Below are 25,616 nucleotides of genomic sequence, written 5' to 3' on the forward strand. Positions count from 1 at the left end.
AGAAAGATAAACCATGGTCACATTATAAAACCTTCCCTATTTAGGTATAACTATGCATTATTGTTATTTTTTGCTATGTATTTTTAAATACTTTGGCCCCAATCTCCAGTCACAATTATTCCAAGTTATGTTAAAATTACTTCATACTTCTAATATTTTTATCACGTGGTGTCTAGCTGGTTTAGAAATCTTCAGTGAAAGAATTGTAAAGTTCTTCTTCATTTTTATTTTCTCACCATGCCTATCTACAAGGCCTGACACAAGTTGATTCTCAATAAATGTTTATTGAGTCAGTGATGCAACAAATATTTCAGTGCTTTCTGTGGGCTTAGCATCATTAAGGACTTTGTGGAATGCAAAAGACATATTTTCTTGTTTGTAATTAGGGATCTGGGGAAGATAAAGAATGAAATGTAAGTGCTTGCTATTATTTCACCTCACATAAACCAGAGCTTTACTATCTCATTTAATCTTTAGAATAGTCCTGGAAGGGCTGTGGTATTATACTGATTTTTCAGATGAAGAAACTGGCTAGGCAAAGTTCCAGAACTTGCCCAGGCTAGTGATTGGTAGACCAGGGTTTGAATTCCAGATCTCCATTGGCAAGTACACTTACTAGATGGAGAGACAATTCTTCTATACAGAAAACAGTTGGTGAAATAGTAAATGTTACTGATTGTGAGGAGTTCAGAAAAGGAAAGGTTATGTGGATGAGAGTACTCAAGGATGATGTAAATAAAAATGCCATTTACTAAGTGATGAACTCTACAGTATATCTAATCAGTACTATATATTTATATTTTATCCACTAGAATAAAATATCTTGACTCTGAGACTAGTTTCTTAAATGTCTACAATTTTCTTTCTCATAAAACAGGCTGCACAATGGTATAATTGTACTTTTGTGTAAAACACACAAAAGAATACATGTAAATTGATTTTACTGATTATCATAGATTCATAGAATGTCAGGCTGGCCAACCCTTCTGTTTTTATAGAAAAGAAAATCAAGTCTCAGAGCATAGTCCCAGCTGATTTGTTTTCGTTCTCTCTTGCTTACATTCATATGACAGCAGAGTCAGGCTAAAGACAGCCTTCCAACACCAAGCCTACTAATGTTCTTGAAGCCACATAATGTTTTCACTCATTGATTTGTAGCAGATGGGTACACATCATTAACGGATAAAAATAATTCTAATAATTTTGAGTACCTATCATTTATTTTCTCATGTCTCAATAAGCTATGATAAAAATATCTTACTGTGGAAACCATACATTTTACATTCTTGTACAAAATAGTCATAGAAATTACCGAAAATTTTAATTACATTATTACATTAGGTCATAATAATGCTTCGTATCTGTCCTTTGCTTATTTTTTGGTACCTTTTCCTTGGTGAGGTTTTGTTTCTTTAACAATGTTTCCAAATGTCTTTCTCTAGATCTTCTCTTGTGTTCCATGTAAATGTGATGCTTTTTTATTTTTCATGATTAGTTGTTTTCTTTGAGAGGGAAAACTTATAACTTCAGAAAGAAAATCATAATCATTATTTACTTAAATGCTAAGTTTTTATCTATGTGTCATTTTTCTAACAAACCTAAAATTTTTCCTGTAAACCTAGAATACGTTAGAGTAGGAACCGTTGTTGTTTTTTTGTGTTTGTAGCAAAATTACGCTATAAAATCCATGACTTTCTAAGTGGTTTATATTCACTATATGAATATTATTATTTTGGGAGGAGCTTTATTTCTGACTAGCAATTAATTTAACATTAAATAATATACTATTGGCTATCTCTCAACAGCATCCATGGACCCATGATAATTCAAAATAGAAAAATAATGACCCAAATGTTTAAAAATGATTCTAAGTTTGCAGTACATATCAATAGTAGGAGACCCCAAGGTATCATAAAGCATTTCCAATACACCCTCTAGAGAATATCATAGCTACAGTGTAAATATAAGAAATGTTAATGAAATGCTGAGCGCTAATTTTATTGGCCCTCTTAGAATTAAGAATGATTTAGGAGTGATTTATTCAGGTTAGACCAAGTCTCTCAAACCATCCGTGGAAATTTGAATTGGTGCCATCTGTTTCTCTAGTGTCCACTTGACAATTTCACAATCTATGAAACTCATCAAACTTGGTTAGAAAAAAATAAGAAAAATAACTACTCATACAATGCAATGCTTAGAATTGCTTTTCTTGGCAAACATAGAATTTTGAACATAGTGGTACAGATTGATGTAGTTTATTAATTAGGCAGCTTTAAATTAGTTTTATTTGAAACTGGAAACTGCAAGAGGGGGGCAACTTGATGAAGAAAAATAAGTATAGTTTAGAGAATGACCCAGTGAAATAAAATTTATTTTAAAAGTTTTGGGGGAATTACACTAATTATTTTACATATTTTTTATTTTATATATATGTTATATGTTATAAGCTATATGTTATATATAGCTTATACACACATTTAAGCTACATTTGGTAATTAGTCCAGAATAGGAACACTACAAACCAGATGACTTTTTAAATTTATTTTTCCAATCCTCACCTGAGAATATTTTTTCCATTGATTTTTTTTTAGAGAGTAAAAGGGAGAGAGGGAGGGAAGGAGGAAGAGAGAGAGAAAGAGAAAAACATCAATGTGAGAGAGATATATGGATTTGTTGCCTCCTGCACACCCCCTGACCAGGCCAGGGATCAAACCTGTAACCCAGGTGGGTTTGAGTGTTGACTCTCTAACCACTGAGAAACACCAGCCATGGCAAGATGAGTGGTTTTTTAAGTAGAGGTAAATAATTTAATATAGTACTTTCTCCACTGAAATGGCTGAGTGTTTTATTACTATCATGCATGCTCTTTGAGTGTACTGCTACTATTAGCCATACCTAGGAATTTTTTTGTGATATAATTTTTAGTAAATCCTGGCTACTAAAAAGGTTTAAAGTAAGAAAAACACAAGCAAAAAGACTTGGATTTACTATTAACCTTAGAAAAAATTTAGAATAGAAAATTTGTTTGGGATACGAATTCTTTGTTGATTATATGTGATACAAATATTTTTTACTACTTTGGGCTTGTACTTTTATTATGTTACCCCTATTTTTCTTTGAATACTTAATAAGCTAAAGCAAATCAGCTAAAGCACAATCACCATGCTAAATGGTGAATAACATGCTAAATGGTGAATAACACCTAATGTGCAGTCCATGTTCAGTTTTCTCTGTTTCAAAAATATCTATGTACAGTTTAAATCAGATTCTCAACAAAGTTCACAATTGTATTTAATTGATAGCTGATCAAGTCCCCTTTTGTTTTCATGCCATTTAATTATTAATTGTATAAGGTTGCATTTTCTAGATTTCACTGATTTCATCCTCTTGATGTCATTTAATAAATTCCCAAATTTCTTATAATTGGGTGGATATAGAGACTTGAATAAATTCTGGTTTTACTTTTTTATTGGCCAAAAATAATTTGCGGATGGAAACGTGCTCCTTCAAATTATGTCATGTCAGGAGGAACATCTTATTCTACTCTAATGGTAGATGAGTAGGTTCAAGTGTAGTCAAGCCTAATGCATCTGACTTAATTTCTATATAATCTTTCATGTAATAATATTAGCACCTCTGGTGATCCTTGCCTAGCTCCATTATTTCATTAGGGGTTGAGAAATATGATTTTCTAATTCTATTAATCTCATGGCATTTAATAACTTGTATTATCCTGAAATATCATCCATGTAGGGTAAGTAGGATAAATGTTTGATTCTCTTACAACCTCCAAAAGTGACCCATACTGTGTGTTTTTTATGTTTATCAAATTATGAACTCATATATTTAGTAAATTATTATATTTCAATCCATTGTAGTTATTTTAAATGATCAGATGGTTTCATCTTTAGCCAATAGGAGCCCCTCAGCTTAGCTCTTGGGTCCTTTTGATCTAAGCCCAGTAATTTTTGAGATTTTCCTTGTTTTCAGAATGACAAGATTTCTCTGTCTCATATATCATGTACTCTAGATCTGGATCTGCTATTTTCCCAAAGGCTCTGGTTCTGTTTTATGGGAAATGATATTTAGAAACCATAATTAGGATGCTAAAGTTGTTTATTGATGATTTTATTCATATTACTTGAGTATAAATTGCTCATTTCCTCCCATTTGCTTTTACCCTAGCTCCTCTTTTGTCTATTCCATTCATTTTGTATTTATTATCTGATATTGCTATTTAACTTTGCACATGATCACATTTTATTGTCTAAGTAGTCAAGCAAGGAGCATTTAGGACTTGAACTCACATCTCATGATTTGTTATCCACATCCTTTTTGGTGTACCATGGATGAAATGGAAGATTAGTTGGTTGAAGATCAATTTGAGCTGAGTTAGGTGTTTAAAATTTTATTAGCTTCCCTTTGGGGAATTTACTTTCCTGATACATTATCATCAAAATTAGAGCTAAGTTGGGAAACATATATGAATTTAGGGATGAAAAAAGGCTACATTTAAGCACAGCTTAAAACTACCAACAGAATCCCACGACCTGATTTTAATTGATTTGCTAACACAGGCAAATAACATACACTGTACTGCATGTTCTTTGGCTATCTTTTATTAGTCTCATTTTGAATGATTGCACAGACATGCATATTCTTTTATTGCTTGAATATTTAGAAGCTGTTCTGGCCAGATAGGATTTTAAATCACTACACCAAACTATAGACAATCAAGTTACTGCATTTCAATTTGTTGACTTTTTTAAAAAATTGATTTTAGATAGAGGAAGGGGGAATACAGAGATGGGGAGAGAGAGAAGAGATGAGAAACATCATTGATTGGCTGCCTCCCACATGTGTCCCTACTGGGGATCAAACCCCCAACCTGTGTATGTGCCCTGACCAGGAACCAAACCCACACAGAACCCATCACCTTTTGGTGTACAGGACAGCACTCTAACCAACAATCAAGGTGGCATTAATTAATTACATATTTTGAGGGGCATGATTTGACCTATGAAATTCCAAAAGTTATAACTCTAGACCTGTTGTTTTAATGATAACTAAACAAACCAAACTCTACATAGGTATATGAATTAATTCTTAATTCTTTTACCAGTTTGCCAGAATTTTGCTCTTCTCAATTCTATCTGTCCCAATTGATGTTTCCCTCTACTAATACTACTACCTTAATGCCAGAAACATAGACTATAATAGATACGCGTGTGTGTGTGTGTGTGTGTGTGTGTGTGTGTGTGTGTGTACACGTTCATAAAAGCGTGGTGATTAGAATTTCAGTTTTCCCACCTTTTCCTGTTTTACATTTGAGTTCAAAGACACAGGCTATAAATAAGCATGAGTGTTAGTGTCTCCTGAGGGGACTATTTTGGTCTTCAATTATATTTGAAGGTTTTACAGTCAAGCAAACAACTAAATTTTGATAAGCATCTTTCCTGAGAGTCCCTCGTTTTGAAAGCTTTTATTATGTTCATGGTGGCTCCTCCTGGAATTCCCATGCCTTCTGGTGGACCCACTGGGAGATACATTAATTTCAAGGAGATGAGAAATTTGCTTTCATTTGTATGCACTACTCTCAGAAATTTACTCACATGTACTTATTTTGATTTTAATAAAGTGCCAGAGAAAATGACAGTGGAGTATGATAACCACATAAGGTAAGGAAATAGAAGAGATATGAAAACAAAAGGATAACAATGGATCAATTTATCTCTCTTCCACTTCTCTGAGAATCAAATTCTTAAAGTTTATCGAGCTCTTTGATTTTGAAAATGGGACAATCTACTTCATTGAAAACCTGATGCACCCAAGCTTAAAACCCTCCATTGGATTTAATTTTCATTTAGGGAAAACAAATCTAAGTTTAACGTACTACATGTGGCTCTTGCTCTTCTTTAGGTCCTCCCATTCTTTCTCTCGCTCTCACACTCATTCTTCCCCGATTTCCTTCTGTTTCTAGAACAACTCAAACTTATTCTATCCCCAGGAGGGAAAGTTTGTCTTCGGTTCCTGGCCAACGTGGCTTTTTCATGTTACTGTGGTGTCAGCTCAAATAGCACCTTTTCAAAGGCCTTCTCTGACCTCCAAATCCAAAGGAGGGAGCCCTTCCTTCCTCCTGGCCCCACGCGATACGTTACTGTTTTCATTTCTTCATATCACTTACCACTATCTGCAAATATCTCACTCAGTTATTTAGTTTCTCGAACATAAGCTACAGGAAAGCAAATTCCTTATCCGCTTTGTTCACTTCCGAGTTCCCAGCACCTATGAGAGTATCTGGCACATAATAGGCACTTGGAAAATATTTGTTGTTGAATGAATGTAGTGGAGGGAGTGCTGGATGGAGGGAGAGAACCCGGGTTTGTTTTAGGTCTGTTGCTTAGTAGAGGGCATGTGACAGGCAAGCCGTATTACCCGTTGGCCTGTTTGTCTCAACACTTCCTAAGATTAAAAGAAAGAATGTTGTCGCAAGCATCGTAAACTCTAAGTTTTCATTATCACAGTAATCCTGTGAGGTTAGAGCATACAGATCCCTATTTCTTTGTTGAAGGTAAGATTACAGATTACCGATTTCATCTCCTTTGTTTTTGAACATTAGACCATATAAAAATGATATTGTTATAGTTAGTGGAAGTGTTATATCTATAGTCTGGATTGCCTGTTGTATATTTAGCTTAGTATATGTTCCATATTAACTGGTGTGCTCAGTTTAAATTTCTACAGAACTACATTCTGCTATAAGTAATTTCACCTTTTTCCATTATCCATTAAGATTTATCTTATGGCATTAAATGGTTAAATTTCCCCCCAAACAGCATTTTCAATGTTTAAAAGGAGCATATATTCTTACGTTCTTTCGAGGCCCCTTCACTAGCAGTGAGGCGAGTGGTTATGGGCTTCATGCTGCAGCAGTGCCACCTGGGAGCTTGTTAGAAATGAAAAATCTTGGGCCGTAAAAACACCTATGAATCAGAATCTGCATTTTAACAAGATCTCGAAATCTTTATATGCATGTTAACCTTTGAGAAATGGGGATGCTTAAGGTCCCTGACTACTCTTTGAGTAGCAAATCTTTAGAAATTTTTGCTTGTCAAGATTCTTTGAGTTAATAGTGAGCCCCAGCTGCACTATTTGGGATTGCTACTTATTTATCTACCAGGGGAATAGGCATCTTTTTCTTATCATTTTTGTATTGCCTTATACCAGAATTTCTAGAACTTTGGTGTTCATTAGCATATGGGAAGCTTTTTTTTTTTTTTTTAATTTAAGGTTTGGTCCCTTGCTCTATAATCTGAAGCTAGGACATTCATATGTTTTAAAAGCTCCCCAGATGATTTAGGTAAATGTTAAAACTTGATATGCCTCAGTTTATATGCATTATAAACACACAAAACATATTTATATATAGCTATGAAACATTTATGAAACATATCAGTTACGTGTCAAGGGTTAAATAATGTGGCAATAACATGTCTTGGAAGCCCTTTTCATATGATTACTTTATAGAATGTCAATCTAGAATATAATAAAATTAGATAATAAAGTTTAGCCCAAGAATTCTGAAGGATTTAGAAACTACTTGGAAATAAAGAAAATGTGCCCAGCCAGCTTGGCTCAATGGTTGAGTGTCGTCGACCTATGAACCAGGAGGTCACTGTTTGATTCCTGGTCGGGGCACAGGGCCTGGTTGCTGGCTTGATCCCCAGTAGGGGCGTGCAGGAGGCAGCCAATCAATGATTTCCTCTCATCATTGATGTTTCTATCTCTCCTCTTTTCTTCTCTAAAATCAATAAAAATGTATTTGAAAAAAGATAAACTTCAAAAGCTACAAAATGAAATAAAGAGAATGTTTTTGGTAGAAGAGCAGAATAACTTAATTTTGAGGCCTTTGGGGAGGAAGGTAGTCAATATTAGTACACATTGTTGCCATAAGACAGCACATCCTGGTGATGACTCACCAAAAATGCCTGTCATTGACATTCTCCGACCTTTATAGCCCTTTGCCCAGAGGGGCCAGCCTAATTTGAGAAATGACATTGGTGATATTGGACAGAATGTTTTGCATTAAGGTATAGCTTACACAACGAATGATATAGTTGTCAAGCCTTCATGTTAATAGTCTTAAACAAATTTATGTACCTGAATATCATCACTGCAAATGTAGGATATTTCTGTCACCCAGCAAGTTTACCAGTGCCACTTTCCAGTTGACTTCTCCCATCAAAGGCAAATTTTGTCTGATTTCTAACACCAGAGATTAGATTTGTATTTTGGATCCACATATAACTGGAATCATGCTCTATATATTCTTTTGTGTTTAGCTTTTTTCATTAACTAGAACATATTTAAAATCCATTTACGTTGTTATGTATAACAGTAGTTCATTACTTTTTTGTTACTATACATTATTCCATTATGTGAAGACACCACATACCTCTTGTTTATCTATTCTCCTGTTGGTTGCGTTTGAGTTCTTTTTAGTTTGTATTATGAATGAAACTCCTATCAACATCATTAAAGTCTTTTTTGTGGAGTCATGTTTTTATTTCTCTAGGTTGCATACATAGCAGAAGAATTACTAGTTATAGTTTATGAGAAACTGAACCTAGCAGTTCTCTAAAGTGATTATGAAACTGTTGTAATAATCTGGTTATTATATAACAGGAAAGGAGTAAAGGGAAGACCAGGCAATATAGGCATGCCATTTACACAGTTTGCTAATTCAATACTCTCTAAGTCTGTTCCCCGCTGATCAGTGGGGGAAGAGAGTGAACAAAATGCACGCCCAGAAAGGTCTGAGTGACATGGGAAGGTGCCTACTTGTTTGCAGTCACACCTGGGAGTGAGTCAGGGGCCAGGATAGGCATGGCCACTGCAAGGGCAAGAAACCTGAATATTTATACTTTTAGACGAAAGGTTAGAAGTTTGGCTCTTGGCCCTCGGCCCTCGGCCCTCGGCCCTCAGCCCTCTTTAGACTCCTGTTTCAGGGGGCACACTCCCCTGCATTTACCATGGGCCATGCAGACTCCACACAATGGACTAACGGGCTTTAATTAACTAATGCTGAACTAGACCCCGCTGCAACATGGAAAGGGAGCTCTGGACACTGGCCCTCCTTTTGGCTCTACTGGAATCCCAGCTGCACCTTTTTCAGGATGGGGTTAAGGGGCATGAGACTTTACAACCTGAGGAATGTAACTCCACGCAAATAAACCCTTTTACCACATCTCATTCTCCCATCGGGGCTTCTGAAAATGCTTATTTCAGCAGTACCCTATGAACCTCATGCCCACTTGTGTCTGGGAAATCTGGCCCACTGATTTCTTCAGTAACAGTTACATCATTTTTTTTTCTTCACATAGCCTCATAAACATTTGATATTGTCACTCTTTTAGTTTTAGCCATTTAAGTGCGTGTGAAATGATACCATAGTGGATTTAACATACATTTTTCTGATGACTAATGATGAACACCATTTAATATGTTTATTGACCATTTCTATATCTTATGTAATGTGTCTGTTCAAGACTTATAGCCATTTAAAAAAATTGGATGGTTTTCCATTTTATTGTTGATTTGTAAAAAATACATATCTATATATATTCTAGATATGAGCCATTTTTCATAAGTATTTTATTCTGAATATTGGCTTGAACACTTAATAGTGTCTTTTGAGGAACAGAAATGTTGAAATCTAATTTATCCATATTTAAAATTGCTAGTCGTTTTAGTGTGCTGAGAAAATTTTGCTTAATTCCAAGGTTGTGAAGAAATTCTCTTATGTGTTTTTCTAGAAGTTTTATAGTTTTAGCTTTTACATTTAGATCTGTGGTTCATCTAATTTTTGTACATGGAATGGGATGAGGTCAAGGTTCATTTATTGAAAAGACTTTTCCTTTTCTATTCAATTACTCTGTCACTGTTATTGAAGATTAACCATTTAAGTGTGGGCTATTTCTGAACTCTATTGTATTCTATTCTATATGCTTATCCTTACACCAATAGCACTCTTGATTACTGTACATTTATTGTAAGTCAAAATCATGTAGTGTAAATTATACAACATTGCTCTTTTTAGTCAAGATTATTCTTTATTCAAGACTAGAGGCCTGTGCACAAATTTGTGTACCAGTGGGGTCTCTTGGCCTGGCCTGCAGAATCATGTTGAAACCGGCTCTCCGACATCCCCTGAGGGGTCCCAGATTGCGGATTGCGAGAGGGCACAGGCCAGGCCCAGGGACTCCACCAGTGCACGATCAGGGCCAGGGAGGGACATGGGAGGTTGGCAGTCCGGGGAGGGACCATGGGAGGGCTCCAGGGTGTGTCTGGCCCATCTCGCTCAGTCCCGATAGGCTGGACCCCAGCAGCAGATGCTCCAACTGGTTGGAGTGTCTGTCCCCTGGTGGTCAGTGCAGGTCATAGCGACTGGTCGACTGGTTGACTCTCTGCCCCCTGGTGGTCAGTGCATGCCATAGCGAGCGGTTGAGCGGCCTTAGCATATCATTAGCATATTACACTTTGATTGGTTGAACAGACAACCAGACAACTGAACACTTAGCATATTAGGCTTTTATTATATAGGATTGCTTTTTTTTCATTTAAATTTGTTTTTCTTAAAATCATTTGCATTTTATATAAATTTTAGAATAAGTTTGTCAATTTCTTTAAAAATCTGCTGGGGTTTTGTTGGGATTATGTTGAATCTATAGGTCCATTAGAAGAGGATGGAAATAACCAATACTGAGTCTTTTAATCCATGAATTAGGTCTTTCCATTTTTTTCTTTCTTAATTGACCTCAATAATATATTGTATGTTCTAGTATAAAGATCTTTCACATTTTTTCATTAGTTTTCTTGCTAGGTTTACATATGATGCTTTTGATACTATTGAATATGATATTACATTTGCCCCCAATTTTGTTGCTGGTATCTAGAGTCACTTAAAAAACAAATCATTAACCTCATGTCTTGAGGCGTTGGTAAATTCACGTATTTGTTCTAGTAGTGTTTTGGTAGATTTCCAAAAGTTTTCTATGTAGATATAGTCATGTTTTAGTTCTTTATATTTTTTTATTTTTCATTTTGCATATGACACTGACCAGGACTCCCTGTACATTTTTAATAGAACTGATGTGAGAGTATATCTTAACTTATTATTGATTTTTGAGGGAAAGCATTTAGTCTTTCATTATTCAATATTAACTGTAGATTTTCATAGCTAATTTGATTTTAAAAATAATTACTGATCAGTTTGAAGTATTTTTAAAATCTATGATTTTTTATTAAAGTATAGTTGACATACAATATTAATTTCAAGTATACAACATAGTTATTCAACATTTTTACAATATAATCACCACAAGAAGTCACCATACAAAGTTATAACAATATTATTGGTTATATTCCCTGTGCTATACTAGTATATTACATCTGCATGACTTACTTATTTTATAACTGGAAATTTGTATCTATTATCCTTCATGTTTTCCATGTATCCTCCTCTCCACGCTCACCCCTATAAGCATCAGCTTGTTTTCTGTATCCATGAGTCAGTTTCTGTGTTATTTATTTTATTTTTTTATATTCCACATATATGTGAAATCATATGGCATTTACCTTTTTTTGTCTGACCTGTTTCACTTAGCATAATACCCTCTAGGTCTATCCATATCACAAATGGCAAGATTTTATTCTTTTTTTTTATTGCTGAGTAATATTCCCTTGGGTATATATGTACACCAGATCTTCTTTATCCACTCATCTATTGATGGACATTTAGGTTGCTTTTATCTCTTTCGTCTATTGTAAGTAATGCTGCAATGAACATAGGAGTGCCTATGTCTTTTTGAATTAGTGTTTTCATTTTCTCTGGATATATGTCTAGAAGTGGAATGGCTAGGCTGTGTATGATAGTTCTACTTTTTATTTTTTGAGGCACCTCCATACTATTTTTCATACTGGCTGCACTGATTTTCAATCCCAACAACAATGCACAAGGGTTCCCTTTTTGCACATCAATGCAAATACTTGTCATTTGTTAATAATAGCCATTCTGACAAGTGTGAGGTGATATCTCATTGTGATTGTGATTTGCATTTCCCTGGTGACTAGTGATGCTGAGCATCTTTTCATATGTCTGTTGGCCATCTGTATATCTTCTTCGGAGAAATGCCTATTGAAGTTCTCTGCCCATTTTTTAATTGGATTGTTTGTTTTTTTGATGTTGAGCTGTTTGAATTCTTTATATATTTTGGATATTAACCCCTTATTGGATATAACATTTGCAAATATATTCTCCCATTCAGTAGGTTGTTCTTTTGTTATACTGATGGTTTCCTTCACTATAAAAAACACATAACTTTTTAGTTTGATATAATCCCATTAGTTTATTTTTCCTTTCTTTGCCATTGCCTAGGGAGACATATTCAGAAAAATGCTGCTAAGACCAATGTCAAAGAGTTTATTTCCTATGTGTGTTTTTTTCTAGGAGTTTCATGATTTTAGGTCTTATATTTTAAGTCTTTAATCCATTTTGAGTTTATTTTTGTATCTGGTATAAGAATGTCATCCAGATTCACTTTTTTTGCATGTATATGTCCAGTTTTCCCAACATCACTTATTAAATATTCTGTAATTTTTAAAACTGTATACTCTTGCCTCCATTATGATAGACTAATTGACCATATGTGTGAATTTATTTTTGGTCTTTCTATTTTGTTCCATGATCTGCATCTGTTTTTGTGCCACTACCACACTGTTTTGATTACTAAAGACTCCACCAAAAAAAACTATTAGAATGAATAAATGAATTCAGTAAAGTTGCAGAATAGAAAATTATTATACAGAAATCTGTTGCATTTCTATATATTATTAAACTATCAGAAAGAGATATTAAGAAAATTCCATTTACAATAACATCAAAAAGAATAAAATACCTAGAAATAAATTTAACCCAGGAAGTGTATGATCTGTACTCTGAAAACTATAAGACATTGATGAAAGAAATTGAAGAAGACATAAATAAATGGAAGGATATACCATTTTCACGAATTGGAAGGATTAATATTGTTAAAATGTCGAAAGTACCCAAAACAATCTAAAGATTCAGTGTAATCGCTAATACTAATGGCATTTTTTACAAAACCAGAACAAATGATCCTAAAATTGAGATAGAACCACAAAAGAGCCTGACTAGCCAAAGCAAGCTTAACAAAGTAGAACAAAACTGGAGGTATATGCTCCCTGATTTCAAACTACACTTCAAAGCTTTAATAATATTTTTTCTTTTTTAATTCATGTATTATTTAGAAGTATATTGCTAAATTTTCAAGTATTCTAAGATCATCTTCACTTTCTTTTCTAATTCAATATAATTTAGGCCAAACAACATAACTATGTAATCTGAATTCTTTGGAATTTGAAGCTTGTTTTTTACCCACCGTATGATCTATTTTGGTGACTATTTTATGTGCATTACAAAATAATGGATATTCTGCTGTTGTTAGGTGAAATGTTCTTTATGTCAACTAGGTGAAAAGTAGCAGTTTTTCAAATATTTTGTATCATTACTAATTTTTTTCTAACTCAATAATTACTGTAAACTGATGATATCTCACATTGTGACTTGAGTTTGTCTTTTTCTTTTTTAGCTTAAATTTTGTTTTGCTTCATGTATTCTGAAGCTTTATTATTAGACTAGAAGCCTGGTGCACGAAATTCGTGCACGGCGGGGGGTTGTCCTTCAACCCAGCCTGTACCCTCTCCAATCTGGGACTCCTGGAGGGATGTCCGACTGCCCGTTTAGGCCCGATCCTGGTGGGATCGGGCCTAAACGGGCAGTCGGACATCCCTCTCACAATCCAGGACTGCTGGCTCCCAACTGCTGCCTGCCTGCCTTCCTGATTGCCCCTAACTGCTCCTGCCTGCCAGCCTGATCACCCCCTAACCACTCTGCTGCCAGCCTGGTTGATGCTTAACTGCTCCCCTGCCAGCCTGTTTGCCCCCAACTTCCCTCCTCTGCCAGCCTGGTCACCCCTAACTGCCCTCTCCTGCAGGGTTGATCACCTCCAACTGCCCCCCCTTGCAAGCCTGGTCCCTCTCAACTGCCCTCCCTTGCAGGCCTGGTCCCTCACAACTGCCCTCCCTTGCAGGCCGGGTGCCTCCCAACTGCCCTCTCCTGCTGGCCATCTTGTGTCCACATGGGGGCAGAATCTTTGACCACATGGGGGCAGCTATATTGTGTGTTGCAGTGATGATCAATCTGTATATTACTCTTTTATTAGATAGGATAGAGGCCTGGTGCACGGGTGGGGGCCAGCTGGTTTGCCCTGAAGGGTGTCACAGATAAGGGTGGGGGTTCCCTTGGGGTGTGGGGCGGCCTGAGCGAGGGGCCTGTGGTGGTTTGCAGGCCGGCCACGCCCCCTGGCAACCCAAGGGGAGGCCCTGGTATCTAGAATTTATTTTCCTTCTACAATTGAAACTTTGTAGCCTGGAGCGGAGCCAAGCCTGGGGCTCCGGCAGCCATTTCTGTGGCAGTTAATTCACCTTCTACAATTGAAATTTTGTAGCTTGAGTGGAGGCTTAGGCCTGCAATGGCTATGGAAAGCTTGGCTTCCTCTGTTACCTGGGAAACCTTGCTCTCTGTGGCTGTAGCCATCTTGGATTGGGGTTAATTTGCATACTCGCCCTGATTGGCTGGTGGGTGTGGCTTTGGCTGGTGGGCGTGGCTTATGTAGCGGAGTGATGGTTAATTTGCGTATTACCATTTTATTAGAGAGGATATTTAAGATTTTTTAGCTTTCTGATCTGTTGCCAATTTTATTACTATGAAATTTCCATCTAAAATTCTGATTATTGTTCTCTGTATGTAATGTACCTTTTTTCCTCTGGTAGTTTTAAGGATTTTCTATTTTATTTCTATTTCCAACTGATTATGATGTGCCTAAGTGTGACTTACTTTACATCTTACTGGCGTTTGTTGAACATCTTTGCTCTGATTGTTTGTAATGTTTGTCAATTTGGAAAATCCTGACCATTGTATTTCCAAGTATCTCTTCATTCACTTTCTCCTTTCCATTTCAAAAACGAATTACTTGTGTGCTAAATCAAGCTTTCTTGATATTTTCACATAGATTTCAGATGCTCTGTTCTTTTTATCACTGGCTCCCCACTCCTCCTTTGGGTTTCATTTGGGCTAATTTATATTATTGACTTATTCATAAGTTTACTGATATTTTCCTTATATGTACACAGTTAAGCCCATTGCATGAATTTTTATTGATATATATTTTTTATTGTAAGCACTTCAGTTTGTATATTTTTAATCCTCACCTGATGATATTTTTCCATTGATTTTTAGGGAGAGTGAAAGAGAGAGGGAAAGACAGAGAGAAACAATGGTGTGAGAGAAATACATCAGTTGGTTGCCTTCTACATGAGCCCCATTCAGGGCCTGGGCTAGGGAGGAGCCTGTAACCAAGGTATGTGACTTTGACCAGAATCAAACTCGGAACCCTTTGGTCCACAGGCTGACGCTCTATCCACTTAGCCAAACCAGCTAGAGCTCAGTTTGTATATTTTTTTAAAAAAAATGTTTTTATTGATCTTCTTTTTTTAGAGAGAGAAAGGGAGAGGGAGGGAGGGAGGGAGGGAGGAAGAGAGAGAGAGAGAGAGAGAGAGAGAGAGAGAGAGAGAGAGAGAGAGGTGAATAACATCAATTGATTGCCTTCCCCAAGCACCCTGACCCGGAATGAAACCACAACCTTTTGGTGCATGGGATAACACCAAACCAACTGAGCCACTCTGGCCAGGACAGTTTGTATCTTTTTTATAGTTTCCAGAGTTCTTCTAATTTTTTTTTTCATATTTTTGCACATTGTTGTTCATCCTATTTATTAGATATTATAACAAATTTATTATTGCTGTTGTATAACCCCTGTTTGACATATCTGATATTTAGATAATCTCTGGATCTGCTTATACAGAGTGTTTTTCTCCTGATCAGAAATCAAAAGACCCTTGGGAGATTTCTTTCAGCTTTTCAATATGGTTTACAGCTTTTTATTTCTGAGTTCTATTTTTTCTGTCCTTCCTTGGCTTCCTGCTATTCGAGATCTCTCTCTCACTGTAGTGAAGGACTAGGGTGCCTGGAGGGACTCCCCTAAGCTCTGTTGTGCCTCGCCCAGTCTTCATCAGGCCAAGGATTTGTATTTGACATGTACCCTGGGTATCTGAACAGGGGAGGGTCTCTCTAGGCTGTTTCAACTGCTCTCATCTTTCTTTGTATTACTTGTGTCCTCACTTAAAACCTGTGGGGAAGAATTGCTGGGTGGGGCATACTTGTTCTGTGGCTGGGCCCCCCAGGATGCTAATCTGTCTCACCAGCTTTGACTGGTTTCTTCCATGCTGTGGCAAATTCCTCTTCTTGAGGAGGATTCCCTTTCTGCTAGGGACAAAACCAGCTCTGAATCTGTTCCACCTTAGAAAGGATTAATAACTGTTGGAATTTGGTTAATTTAGGTTTCTTTAAATCCCGTCTTTTCTTCTGGGTTTAAAAATACTGTAGTTTTATAATTTATCTGGCATGTTCTCATTGTTGGGAGTGAAAGTCTTGCAACTTTCCACATTCTAACCAGAAGTGAAGTCCGTGGACTAACTTAAAAGATATATTAAAGTCATATAACTGAGTGTTTATAAATCAAATAAAATATATCTTTATAATTACAGCCCATTTTTTTAAAAATTAAACTTTATCACTCAGTTTTATCTTATTAATATTTTACCGCATATCCTTTGAATGTTTTTAAAATTCAAATCCATATTTAAAGAAGAATGTTTGCTACCATTGAGATAATAAAAAGAATGTGATAAGGCATTACAGGATATGCTCAAAGGAATTCTAGTAAATATTTTGGGCAAAGCCCAGAGTTTTAGAAAAGTCTATAATTTTTCAAGATAATTATGAATTAAAAGGTTTATCATGGTCTTCCTCAGCTCCTATTCATTGTGTGGCTATTTTAGACACACAAATTAATTTTAAGGACAGTAAAAATTAACTGTGCTCTGACTGGGTATTGCAATTTTAAAATTAAACTTACAATGGCTAGGTATTTGTCTTTATTTTTAAAATATATTTAACTTTTCATTTTTCTTTTTTTCTTAGGAATCTGAAAACCAAAATATTAGAACAAAAACAGAAACATGGCTCACCATATTACATTTCTTTGGATAGTTTTGGTCCTGCTTCTTCGGAATTCTGTATTAGCTGAAGATGGAGAAATAAGATCAAGTAAGAACAACCAGTATTGCTCCTTTTTGTTATCAACAAGTTGTAGAAATCAAATAAGAGGAGCTCAAGCTTTGGTTTTAAGGATCTTATTCCTAGTGTCTTTGATGATGTAATTTCCTAAAATGAATGAATTGCTATGTTACACATTAACTGAGAGGAAAAGCTTCTAACAGAGGTAATTCTGAGAAAATTCTATGGTAATTGTTTATTCTGTTAACCCATCAGACTTTGGAATAAACAGTCTAGTGTTGAGTTCAGCCCTTCATGAGCTTCTTGATATGAAGATAAAAAAATACCTACATATTAGAATGGTTATCAGGACCAACCTATGAGATTAAATCATAGAGATAATGAGGTAATCCATGTACGTGAGATAACGCATGTAAATGGCTTAGCACAGTGACATCTCAGTAAATGGTGACTATTCTGATGGCCTGTAGGAAAGCTTTCATTAGAGAAGGAGAGCTCTATTAATGTAGTTCTGCTACCCAGGCCACCAGTGTAGATACCACACTTCTTTTTAAGAGTTTGCTTATTTTCATATCTTAAAACTTCTAAACATAAAGGCCCTACTATAAATTAATTCCGGTTTCTATAACAGTTAAATGAGGTGGTTTGACAACTTTACTTATCTTGGCTTAAAATTTATTAAAATAACTAGAGGCCTGGTGCATGAAATTGGTGCATGGGTTGGGTCCCTCGGCCTGGCCGGCGATCAGGGCTGATCCGGGCCTTCCGGCTGACGCCTGGGGCCTCCCTTCCAGATGCCAGCTGCCAGCTGCCAGCTACCAGCTGCTGGCCGGGGCCTTCCTTCGTTCCGCGCTGCCCCCTGGTGGTCAGTCACGTCATAGCGAGTGATCAAACTCCAGGTCTCCTGATCAAACTCCCGAGGGGACAATTTGCATATTAGGTTTTTATATATGTAGATGTTTGCATAACAATTTTATAGTTTAATCCACCGAAGTACTCTACTTCGGTAGATATTCTTTCCTCTCTCTATTTTTATTTAGTTTTTGATCGGGAAAAGAGATTCACAAAATTTAAGAGGCTTACCTAGTATCACATAGCTTGCTAGAGCTGTAACTAGTACTTAAACTATGCTTTTGATCTTCAGTCCATTCCTTTTCTATGACATCTCTGATTCATCTCCCTAAGGAGAAGGTGTCTTGGAGTGCTATTTTGTCTGGTGTTTATAAATGGTGATATTTGCTTTTTATACCCACGGTCTTAGCTAACCTTACAGTTATGAAATATATACTTTATGGCTCTGGAAAGGGGTAGGGATTGCCAAGAATAACCCTGTAAGCGTTTATAACCACAGAATCAAGAGGCACACAAACACTGGCAGGTCCAGACAGTAATGAATCTCATAGTATTTAGGAAGGGCAACATTGAAGAGCTCTGCAAACACAACTTCCTGTCCTTCAAAACCTCAATAAAAGCATAACCCAAGACCAGTGTTCAAAAATAACAGAAGAGCTATTTCCCTTGGTTAGAAAAGTTGCCTCTGGACCAGGTTCCACTCTGCTGTCCCTGCCCTGAACTCTGGCAGCGGTCGCCATGGCAGAGGTTGTTGGATAGTGTCCCTTGTACCCTTCTGCACTGCACCACCACCTTAGGAGTATCATCATAATCACACTTGTGTTTTTGAGACAAATCCGTATTTTGGCAGATGTTTTTATTTTTAGTAATGTTTTGACTCTTATACATGTTCACCTGATCACAGTGTTTATTTAGATGGTTACTCTGATGGGTACATTGAGGTAACTGTTAAATTGAGGGCTCTTCAGGTGAGCCTTGTCATCATCATCTCAGATATGATATGTAAGTAGGCAAAGATAAGGAAAAGAGGAGAAAGGAGGGAGTGAGGAAGTGGAAGAGAGGAAGAGAGAGATTGACTGATAATTTACTCCTAAAGAGATACAAAAATACTAATTGTCACTAAACAATTCTTAGCCAACACCGTTCTTTGCAATTACATCTTATTTGAAAAGTATACAGAAAATAAATCATCCTTATTATAACTTTAAATTGGGCCTCTGATCACAATTTAAGAGAAACCATTAATATGAGTAAAAGCACAAGACTTAAAATTTGTTATCATATTACCTCGGCTCATCCCATATTCTTCCAACTCATCAAATCCAGGGACATGGGATCCTTATCAGATGGGCCCTGAGCAGTAGTATTTTTGCTGCTTTGAATTCAGAAGTTAGAGAAGGAGAAGGCAAATATAGCAGTTCCATCCTGCGAATTCTGTTGGCCATTTCAAACTATTGGAGTTATCCAAACAAACCTTGTCTTTTGGCTGTGTCTGCCTCTCATCTCTGGACCTTCACTCTTGCTGTTCCCTTTGATTAGAATGTCCTCCTCTTCACCTGGCCAAAGCTCTCCTTTCAGATCTCAGGTTGCCTGCCGGCTTTCCCATACAACCTTCGTGAACTTTCCACAGTTAGGTTACTACCCCTTCTTAAATGTTTTCATAACACTTTGTACTTTTCCTAGCCAACCAGTTATCTGTCTTACTAGACCGTGAGCTTTTTTTGAGATCTCTTATGTATCTTTGAAGGCAGTACCTTGCATGATATCAGACACAGAGTAGGTATTCAATATACATACACCAAATGAATGAGACAGGGTTAGAGGCATGCTGTGTGCTTTGAAAAAGAGAGTGAAGTTTTTTGTTTTTTTCTACAAGTGCTTAGAACTTGTCCAGATATAACTTCCACCAGAGTTAGTCTTTTTCTCCAATAGAACTATAATATATGCTGATCACACTGTTTCCTGATTTCTGGAAACAAGAATCTTTATGGAGAAAGAGCTTTATAACTTTGAATATAGAGTCACTTGGCACAAGCCAATGTTTTAGCTACATTATTTGCTGAAGATGAGAGATCCTACCTTTAAAAACTCATTTTGCATGTAGTGCAAGAGTGATGGCTTTGGTGATCTCGGTTCATTTAAACTTTTATGAACTATATTAAAGAATACGGATCTTTTAGTGGCTGCTGAGTCCTGAAGTTGGCAGAAAGTTTTTAATTTCTTTCTCCCTATTAATTGGTTTATATATATTGGTAAATATTTCAGGTAGTATTAAATAGAACATATTTCATTGAAAACTTAAAACAATGTTGGTGTATAGTTGAAAACCAGGCATTTATTTACTTTCATTTACTCAATGGGGAAATAGAATAAAATGCTGCTTTATGACAGGTAACACTTATACTACAAAGAAATACCTAGATATCATGTCCATATACAACATGCATATTTTATTTCTTATTTTAAAGCTGAATCATTAATTTTAAAAATAAAATATCAACCAAAGCAATAGCCTTCATTTACAACGATTTTTCATGAGCTAAGCACTGTATCTTAAACTTCACAAAGCTGCTATAATAGTTACTATGATTTTTTAAAAAAATCAGCTTTATTGGGGTATAATTCACATGTAACTTGTAAAATATTTAAAATATTCATTGTAGTGAATAGACATACACATAAATTGGGAAAGAATTCAGTCCATCCGGTTAATTAAAAAATCATGCTTTTAAAACTTTCCACTTTTTTGCTTTTTATATAACAAATGCTCACTGATGATTTTTTTTTTTTTATACTTAGGTTGTCGTACTGCTCCAACAGATTTAGTTTTCATCTTAGATGGTTCTTATAGTGTTGGCCCAGAAAACTTTGAAATAGTGAAAAAGTGGCTTGTCAACATCACAAAAAACTTTGACATAGGACCCAAGTTTATTCAGGTGGGAGTGGTCCAGTATAGTGACTACCCCGTACTGGAGATTCCTCTTGGAAGACATGATTCAGGAGAGAATTTGGTGGCAGCAATGGAATCCATACATTACTTAGGAGGAAACACAAGGACTGGGAAGGCCATCCAGTTTGCACTTGATTACCTTTTTGCCAAGTCCTCACGATTTCTGACTAAGATCGCAGTAGTACTTACGGATGGTAAATCCCAAGACGAAGTCAAAGAAGCAGCAGAAGCAGCAAGAGACAGTAAAATAACATTATTTGCCATCGGCGTTGGCTCAGAAACAGAAGATGCAGAACTTAGAGCTATTGCCAACAAGCCTTCATCAACGTATGTGTTTTATGTTGAAGACTATATTGTGATATCCAAAATAAGGGAGGTGATGAAGCAGAAACTTTGTGAAGGTAAGCCTTAATATAATTTGGAAACAATTAATAATTTCACTTTTTTACATTTTGGCATAGCTCGTTTATTTACACTCGTATAGTTATTTTTTTCTTTCTTTTAAGTTTTTTTCTTTATTGATTAAGGTATTACAAATGTGTCCTTATTCCCCTATTGTCCCCCCATCCCCCCAGTCCTGCCCTCACCCTCAACCCCTGTTGTCTACGTCCATTGTTTATGCATATATGCATGCATACAAGTCCTTCGGTTGATCTCGCCCCCTTACCGCCACCCTCCCCTACCTTCTCTCTGAGGTTTGAGCATCTGATCGATGCTTCTCTGTCTCTAGATCTGTTTTTGTTCATCAGTTTATGTTGTTCATTATAATCCACAAATGACTGAGATCATGTAATATTTATCTTTCTCTGACTGAATTATTTCACTTAGCATAATGCTCTCCAGCTCCACCCATGCTGTTGCAAATGGTATGAATTCCTTCCTTTTTATGGCAGCATAGTATTCCATTGTGTAGATGTGCCAAAGTTTTTAATCCACTCATCTGCTATTGGGCACTTAGGCTGATTCCAAATCTTAGCTATTGTAAATTGTGCTGCTATGAACATAGGGGTGCATATATTCTTTCTGATTGGTGTTTCTAGTTTATTGGGGTATATTCCTAGAAGTGGGGTCAATGGGTCAAATGGGAGTTCCATTTTTAGTTTTTTGAGGAAACGCCATACTGTTCTCCACATTGGCTGCACCAGTCTGCATTCCCACCAGCAGTGCACGAGGGTTCCTTTTTCTCCGCATCCTCGCCAGCACTTGTCATTTGTTGATGATAGCCATTCTGACAGGTGTGAGATGGTACCTCATTGTCGTTTTGATTTGCCTCTCTCAGATGATTAGTGACTTTGAGCATGTTTTTATATGTCTCTTGGCCTTCCTTATGTCTTCTTTCAAAAGTATCTATTTAGGTCCGTTGCCCATTTTTTGATTGGGTTGTTTGTCTTCCTTTTGTTAAGTTGTATGAGTTCCCTGTAAATGTTGGAGATTAAACACTTATCGGAGAGGAGACCCGCTGCTGCTGCTGCTGGCCGGTGAAGATCGGGGCCTGGGCTCGCGGGGCTGGGCTCGCCGGGTTAGGCCCTGGCTGACTGATGTGGAGTTTCTGCCGCAGCACTCCAGTGGTTCTCGAGGCCCGCCGGGGCAGAGGAACTGGGAGTGGGTGGGGCCTCCCTGGACTCAGAGGAGGATGAGGCCGAGGCCGAGATCATCCGGTTGCTGAAGCAAGCCAAGTTGAGCATCATGAAAGATGAGCCAGAAGAGGCTGAGCTAATTTTGCATGAGGCACTTCGTCTTGCCATTCGGAGTGATAACAAGAAGGCCATCATTTACACTTATGATTTGATGGCCAACGTAGCATTTATACGGGGTCAGCTTGAAAAGGCAGAAAAACTTTTTAAAGCAACAATGAGTTACCTGCTTGGAGGGGGCATGCAACAGGAAGACAATGCAATAATTGAAATCTCTTTAAAGTTGGTCAGTATCTATGCTGCTCAGAATCGACAGGAATTTGCTCTTGCTGGCTATGAATTCTGCATTTCAACTGTAGAGGAAAAAATTGAAAGAGAAAAGGAATTAGCAGAAGACATTTTATCAGTGGAAGGGAAAGCCAACACCCACCTCCTCGGCATGTGCTTAGATGCTTATGCTGGCTACTTTCTGTTCTCCAGGCATCCATCACAGGCACAAAGGATGTATGAAAAAGCTTTGCATATTTCTGAAGAAATACTAGGAGAAAGACACCCACAGAAAAAGCTGCCTGTTTGTCTTCCTTGTATAGACCGTTGTGCTAATGAGTGACCTGGCTACCACCCTGGATGCACAAGGCCACTTTGATGAGGCCTGTGCTTACATGCAGATGGCGTCAGATCTGGCAAGACAAGTAGGACATCCTGAGCTGCACATGGTGCTCAGTAACCTGGTGCAGTTCTGATGCACAGAGAACGATATGCACAAGCAAAAGAGAGATCTACCAGGAAGCACTGAAGCAAGCATAGCTGAAAAGAGATGAGGTTTCAATACAGCACATCAGGAAAGAATTGGCCGAGTTGTCCAGAAAAAGTAGATCTTTGACTTAAATTAATCAAGCTCTGAATAACTTTTTGTTGTAGAGAATTTTCCAGTACCAGTGGCACCAAATCAATGGCTTAAATGAGAAATTTTCAACCTGTGTGTTGCAAGAATTTTTAAAACATGCAGTATCTGACTAGTCAGGGGCACTGATCTCTTTTCCCTTAAGTTCTCAAATAAAAAAAATACAACAGCCAACACAAAAAAATAAAAAAAATAAACCCTTATCGGAGATATTGTTGGCAAATATGTTCTCCCATGCAGTGGGCTTTCTTGTTGTTTTGTTGATGGTTTCTTTTGCTGTGCAAAAGCTTTTTATTTTGATGTAATCCCATTTGTTTATTTTCTCTTTAGTTTCCATTGCCCTAGGAGCTGTGTCGGTGAAGATATTGCTTCGGCATATATATGAGATTTTGCTGCCTGTGGATTCCTCTAATATTTTTATGGTTTCCCGTCTTACATTTAAGTCCTTTGTCCATTTTGAGTTTATTTTTGTGTATGGTGTAAGTTGGTGTTCCAGTTTCATTTTTTTGGCATGTGTCTAACCAAGTTTCCCAGCACTATTTATTGAAGAGACTGTCTTGACTCCTTTGTATGTTCTTGCCTCCTTTGTCAAATATTAATTGAGCATAGTGGTTTGAGTCGATTTCTAGGTTCTCTATTCTATTCCATTGGTCTATATATCTGTTCTTGTGCCAGTACCAGGCAGTTTTGAGAACAGGGACTTTGTAATACAGCTTGAAATCTGGTATTGAGATCCCTCCTACTTTGTTCTTCTTTCTCAGGATTGCTGCAGCTATTCAGGGTCTTTTTTATTCCAGATGAATTTTTGGAGAGTTCTTTCTATTTCTGTGAAATATGCTGTTGGTATTTTAATGGGGAGTGCATTGAATCTATAGATTGCTTTAGGTAGTATGGACATTTTAATGATGTTGATTCTACCAATCCATGAACACGGTATGTTCTTCCATCTGTTTATGTCTTCCTCTATCTCTTTTTTCAATGTCCTGTAGTTTTCTGAGTAGAGGTTTTTTACCTCCTTAGTTAAGTTTATTCCTAGGTATCTTAATTTTTTTATGCTAGGGTAAAGGGGATTGTTTTTTAAAATCTCTCTTTCTGTAAGTTCACTATTGGTGTATAGAAATGCCATAGATTTCTTGGCATTAATTTTGTATCCTGCTACATTGCTGAATTCATTTATTAAGTCTAATATTTTTTGATGGAGTCTTTAGGGTTTTCTATGTACAGTATCATGTCATCTGCGAATAAGGATAGTTTTACTTCTTCTTTTTCAATTTGGATGCCTTTTATTTCTTTTTCTTGACTGATTGCTTTGGCTAGCATTTCCAGTACTATGTTGAACAGGAGTGGTGAGAGTGGGCATCCCTGTCTTGTTCCTGTTCTTAAGGGAAATGGTTTTAGTTTTTGCCCATTGAGTATGATGTTGGCTGTAGGTTTGTCATATAAGGCTTTTATTATGTTGAGGTATGATCCTTCTATTCCCACTTTGCTGAGCCTTTTTTATCAGAAAAGGTGGTGGACTTTGTCAATTGCCTTTTCTGCATCAATTGATATAATTATGTGATTTTTGTCTCTCAATTTGTTTATGTGATGTATCACGTTTATTGATTTGCAGATATTGTACCAGTCTTGCATCCCTGGAATAAATCCCACTTGGTCATGGTGTATGATCCTTCTAATGTAATACTGGATCAGTTTGCTAGAATTTTGTTGAGGATTTTAGCACCTATTTTCGTTAGAGATATTGGCCTGTAATTCTCTTTCTTTGTGCTGTCTTTATCTGGTTTTGGGATTAGGGTAATGCTGGCTTCATAGAAAGAGCTTGAGAGTGTGCCTTCCTCTTGAATTTTTTGGAATAGTCTGAGGAGGATTGGCTTTAGTTCTTCTTTGAATGTTCAGTAAAACTACCCTGTGAAGCCATCTGGTCTAGGGCTTTTGATTGCTGGAAGCTTTTTGATTACTGTTTCAATTTCAGTAGTTATCGGCCTATTCAGGTTTTTT

General features: G+C 36.8%; 1 protein-coding gene and 1 pseudogene across 2 annotated transcripts in view; both read left to right on the forward strand.

Annotated features, from left to right (window-relative positions):
- Nucleotides 1-25,616, forward strand: part of COL21A1 (collagen type XXI alpha 1 chain) — a 169,320-nt gene that overhangs the window by 39,634 nt on the left and 104,070 nt on the right. The window contains exons 2-3 of the mRNA XM_079781606.1: nt 17,183-17,308; nt 20,930-21,481. Coding sequence (XP_079637732.1) covers nt 17,221-17,308; nt 20,930-21,481 — 640 coding nt within the window. The 5' untranslated portion in view covers nt 17,183-17,220. The remainder of the gene's footprint in view (nt 1-17,182; nt 17,309-20,929; nt 21,482-25,616) is intronic.
- Nucleotides 22,653-23,602, forward strand: LOC307104749 (tetratricopeptide repeat protein 19, mitochondrial-like; annotated as a pseudogene). Its single transcript has one exon. The product of its transcript is annotated as a tetratricopeptide repeat protein 19, mitochondrial-like (transcript).

This window comes from Cnephaeus nilssonii (assembly GCF_951640355.1).
Source record: "Cnephaeus nilssonii genome assembly, chromosome: 9".
NCBI lineage: Eukaryota > Metazoa > Chordata > Mammalia > Chiroptera > Vespertilionidae > Cnephaeus > Cnephaeus nilssonii.